The 4,689-nt window shown below is 42.6% G+C and overlaps 1 protein-coding gene and 1 long non-coding RNA gene across 2 annotated transcripts in view; both read left to right on the top strand.

Annotated features, from left to right (window-relative positions):
- LOC119430738 overlaps positions 1 to 938 on the top strand; it is a 4,641-nt gene extending 3,703 nt beyond the window's left edge. Inside the window, exon 3 of the long non-coding RNA XR_005187917.1 lies at positions 717 to 938. This is a non-coding gene — a long non-coding RNA (uncharacterized LOC119430738). The remainder of the gene's footprint in view (positions 1 to 716) is intronic.
- A 3-nt stretch (positions 939 to 941) lies between these two features.
- Positions 942 to 2,083, top strand: LOC119407474 (glycosaminoglycan xylosylkinase). The gene is made up of 5 exons (XM_037674299.1): positions 942 to 1,052; positions 1,175 to 1,422; positions 1,500 to 1,586; positions 1,679 to 1,788; positions 2,052 to 2,083. The coding sequence occupies exons 1-5, from the start codon at positions 942 to 944 to the stop codon at positions 2,081 to 2,083; spliced, it is 588 nt and encodes a 195-aa protein (XP_037530227.1).
- Positions 2,084 to 4,689: the final 2,606 nt, after the last annotated feature.

Below are 4,689 nucleotides of genomic sequence, written 5' to 3'. Positions count from 1 at the left end.
TGAAACGGATCAGCAGCAACGTGAAACAGGTCAGCAGCAACATGAAATAGATCAGCAGCAACATGAAATAGATCAGCAGCAACGTGAAACAGATCAGCAGCAACATGAAACAGATCAGCAGCAACATGAAACAGATCAGCAGCAACATGAAACAGATCATCAGCAACATGATGTGATTTTTCACAGTGATAATCCTGGTTAGTGATTCATGAGTCTAACAGCTTCAGGGTAGAAGCTGTTCCTCAGTCTAGTGGTTCTACACTTAATGCTCCTTAACCTCCTTCCTGAGGGGAGCGGGGCAAAAATTATGCGTGCTGGGTGAGTGGGATCCTTCATGATGCAGGTGGCCCTCTTCCTGCATCTGGAGGTGTAGATGTCTGATGGTGGGGAGACTGACTCCAACAGTCTTCTGTGCAGCCTTCACCACTCTCTGCAAAGCTTTTCTTTCTGCAGCTGTGCAGCCTCCATGCCACACGATGATGATGGAGCAACTTTGTTTTTATTTAGAAATAGCATGGAGTCTCAACTCCTTTGTAAACTGGCTTATGTGCTGGCAGCTAGTGAAGCTAGGTCATCCTCTGCCTTCAGGAAAAGTAATCAATCAGTTTTCTCTGTGCACATTATTGAGAGTACAACTCTGGTGTATCATTTCTCTTCCTTATGTCCTCTTCACTTTCTTTCTCCCATTTTGGTGTCCTTTCTTTTTACCATTGCAGGTAAAAAAATTACTTACCCAAAGTGTTCCTCTGGAGGAAACTAATAGGCTGCAGATCCCCCCTTCTCTTCTAAGAGTTCATTCTCCAGCGCAGACTGGGTGGGTTGGACACTGTTTTGAGAGCCATGCGTCAGGGGTGAGGGGTCTTTGCTGCAGGAGACACAACCATCACCGGGTGAAGAGGCAGTCGAGGCCGGTCAGTGAGGAGATGAAGCTCAAACAGCGTATGGTGGTGCTGTGTGCCGTGCTCCTCCTGCTGGGCCTGGCCAAGATCTTCCTCCTGGATGGAGGTGAAGGATCTGCAGCCAGCCGGCGGGACCTCAGAGCATTTCGTAAGGTCAGCTCCATGTCAGTGTTAGCAGCACTTAGAAAGTGCTGGGTTTGAGAAGACTAAAACACACCATGTTTATTTTCTTAATATTTTATGTAATTGCACACGTTGTTGCAACATCCTCACAGATGGAGGCTGGTCTCTCTCTGGCTCGGGGCACTCACCTCACCCACACCCTCCAGTCTCCGTGGGAGATAGCGAGCCAGTGGGTGGGCCCAAGAGAAGTGTACCCTGAGGAGACCCCTGAGCTGGCTGCGGTGCTCACCTCACTGAGCAGCGCCAGGATAGAGCGAGCTGATGTGGGCTATAAGGGCACACAGCTCAAAGCCCTGCTGGTGCTCGACGGAGGACAGAAAGTCGTCTTCAAACCCAAGAGGTCAGACATTTAACAGTTAGATTAGACTTCTTTAAGTTTTGCATTCGAGCAATTTAACTTTTGTTCTTTGTGTTCAGGTACAAGAGAGACTTTGTGGTTGAAGGAGAACCGTATGCAGGTTACGACAGACACAATGCAGAGGTGGCTGCTTTTCACCTGGACAGGTGCATAAGCATCATTAGTGCTACTGTCAGATCTATCCATCAGGAAAACTGTGTTTTTAACTCTTCTTGTCTGTTTTCCATCTCGTCTTCAGGATTCTCGGGTTCAGGAGAGCTCCTCTGGTAGTGGGTCGATACGTCAACCTGCGAACAGAAATCAAACCTGTAGCCACTGATCAGCTGCTGAGCACTTTCCTTATGCAGGGTGAGTACCTGTCCTCCCGTTACACTTTTTCACTTTCCATAAATACATTTCTTGGCTGGACAATAATTCGATATCGATAGATGTCGCGATATACTTTTATTCAGTAACTGTGATATGAGTTTTAAGCACATTTTCGATATTTCGATATGATTACAGCGTTTCACTGACGCATTTCTTTTTCTTTTCGGGTTGAAGCGGCCGCTTCAGTTTCAACCCGAACAGAAAAAGGTGTGACACAGCTATGTAAGTGCGTGGTGACGTAGATGTTCAGAAGGTGTTAGCGGTAGCAGGCTAGGCTAGGCTAATCTCCAACGCGCGGTAAGTTTTTGCTTCAAAATGAGTGCCCGTGACCGCCAGAATGTGACTGAACAAGCTTTCACAAGCGAAGAGAAAGCAGATGACATAATTGATAAAAGAGGAAAGATTAATTCAGCGGTGTGGAAGTGGTTCGGCTTTCTAAGATCCGATTAACTGCAGGTTTCAGTCATTGTGCTGCAAAATGTGACGGACAGTCGTTCCAACTAGCGGTGGGAACATCTAACTTGTTCCACTCGATAGAATATGCTGAGAGTCAGAAGATGAAGCACAATAAAGTTTGAGCCAACGTGTCCCTGAAACACCCCAGCTGTATCAAAAGAGGTTATGTTGATTAAAGTTAAAACTATTGACAAAGTTAAGAGTTTTATGTTTATTTGATAGTGATTTAAAATTTTTATAGGCTAAATACAAGTAAAAGGTGAACATTAATTTATTTGTACAGTTTTTCTGAGGCTTTTATATTGTTTATATCGTTATCAACCGGCATTAAGAAATATATCGTGATACATGTTTTGGCCGTATCGTCCAGCCCTAGCTGAGTGTGGAAAATTCTAGGATGAACTCCTGCTGAGTGCGTTTCTCTCTGACAGCTGTTTTATGTCTGATTGACTGACAAAACAAGCATGCTTTAACTTTCTCACACTTGCACTGCACACTTGACCAGACAACACCCTGTCATTACAGTTTGTAAAAAGGTGTGGCTTTGTTAATGCCAAAACATTTTTAAGACTAATATTTAATGTTAACAAAGTTAATTACTCTGCTAGTTGAGTTTCTTGCTTTTACACGTATAACAAGCTGCCATACCCTTCCTGTTCCCAAATCCATGCACGTTTGCATGCTTGCAACAAAACTATAATCTGTAAAGCTATTAATAAATGGGAAAATAAAACTCTGAGTTTGAACGGTTTAGGGTGTAGCTCAATGCACGTGGACAATACAAATCTTTTTGAACAGGTTCCTCTGGAAAGGTTTCTTTTAATAACCCTAAAGGTGAACACACTTATCATGAGCAAAACATTTCACGTGCACAAGGATGGAACTGGTTTGATTGACAGTTCCTCTAGTCTTTTAAAGCTTTTTATTTTTTACTTTAACTGCATTTTAACTTGACTTTAGTCCAGTATTTGACCATTTTTTTACATACTAGTAAAGAATCTCTCAGGACTCAGGACATAATTAAGATGAACAAGTTTTATTTTTTACAGGTGATTAAGAACAGTCTTGTGCTCTACTGTGTGCAAATATAAATTTATACAGGCTTGACCTGTCTTTCTGGATTTGTTCCTCTTTGAGATGATTGTCTGATTCTGTTCATCTATTCTAGATAGTTTTTATATTTAGATCAAGGTTCTTTATTGTCATTCACATCACATGTGGTACATGAGGTGGAACAAAATTGTGTACACAGGGTTCCAGTTACATCCAACAAAAGTATAAATTATAAAGAAAAACAGTAATAAGATCCAAGATATGAACAAAGTACACACTAAACACTATTAGTACAAAACAATACCCTGAACAACAGCAGCACAAACATGAGTCTGTGTGAGCAGATGAGGACGAATGAACACAGCAGCATGAAACGGATCAGCAGCATGGGATCAGCAGCATGGGATCAGCAGCATGGATAGTCAGCAGCACATATCAATCAAGTGACATTACAGTGACTTTTATTTTTTTTATTTTTTAGGACTTCTTCTTTTGTTCTCCACATGTCCGTTTTTTTTATTTATATTTATAAGCACAAATTGTACACATTGCTGTTGTGGTCAGCTAACCAAACTGGAGGAAAATGGAGGAGTAAGCAACGTTCAAAGAAAACTTTGAATATCTGAAGAAGTGTTGATCGTGCCCACCTAAAAAAAAAAAAAACATCCAAAAAAGCCTGACTGGTTGGAAACTAAATTGATAAAAAATAGATTGATTTGAACTTTGCACATTTTTGTGTCCATTCATTAATTTATTTATCACATTTAAATTTTATTTAATTTTATTTTTTATTTCGGCTGCTCCCTTCTTCAGGAGTCGCCACAGTGAACTAACTCACGAAGATTTGGGAATTGTTTTTACGCCGGATGCCCTTCCTGATGCAACCACAGACCACCGGGCTACCACAGCCCTGTGTGGAGCAGAGAGCTGCTACCTAGGGTGCCTGGGGGAGCAGATGTGGGGGTTAAGGACCCAGAGTGGGAGTGGGGCAAATGAGGGTGGAGGCAGGTGTGGGTGCTTCACCTATCCCACCCACATTTTGATGTTGTCGATCCGGGAGTTGAACTCGGCCTTTTTGTTTTCCTTCATGATGAGAAGCTTCGTCTGGATTTAGCTCCGTGATTTATTTCAATTACTGATGAAAAAAGACTTCTCGTGAGTCAAATACTTTATTCTGTGATTTAGTTCCAAGCTGCTGCTGCCAGAGGCTTGTAACGCTGCAGCTTATTGTCTGTGGAGAGAGCAGGAGCTTCACGTCAGACCTCCACCAACCCCATGTTTGTTCTCTAACAGACGATGTGTGTGAGGGTGGACATGTTTGGAGGTTGCTGTGTTGAAGCTCCATGGATCAGCCTCTCTGCAGCTCTCAGC

The sequence above is a fragment of the Nematolebias whitei genome, chromosome 3, assembly GCF_014905685.2.
Source record: "Nematolebias whitei isolate Nwh7 chromosome 3, NemWhi1, whole genome shotgun sequence".
NCBI lineage: Eukaryota > Metazoa > Chordata > Actinopteri > Cyprinodontiformes > Rivulidae > Nematolebias > Nematolebias whitei.
The sequence above is the reverse complement of the archived record's forward strand: the minus strand, read 5'-3'. Positions and strand labels throughout refer to the sequence as shown.

Coding starts and splice junctions, on each gene's coding strand:
- LOC119407474 (XM_037674299.1), top strand. CDS start 942: ATGGTGGTGCTGTGTGCCGTGCTCCTCCTGCTGGGCCTGGCCAAGATC. Junction 1,587..1,678: donor GCTGCTTTTCACCTGGACAG/GTGCATAAGCAT, acceptor TCTCGTCTTCAG/GATTCTCGGGTTCAGGAGAG. Junction 1,789..2,051: donor GAGCACTTTCCTTATGCAGG/GTGAGTACCTGT, acceptor GTGGTGACGTAG/ATGTTCAGAAGGTGTTAGCG.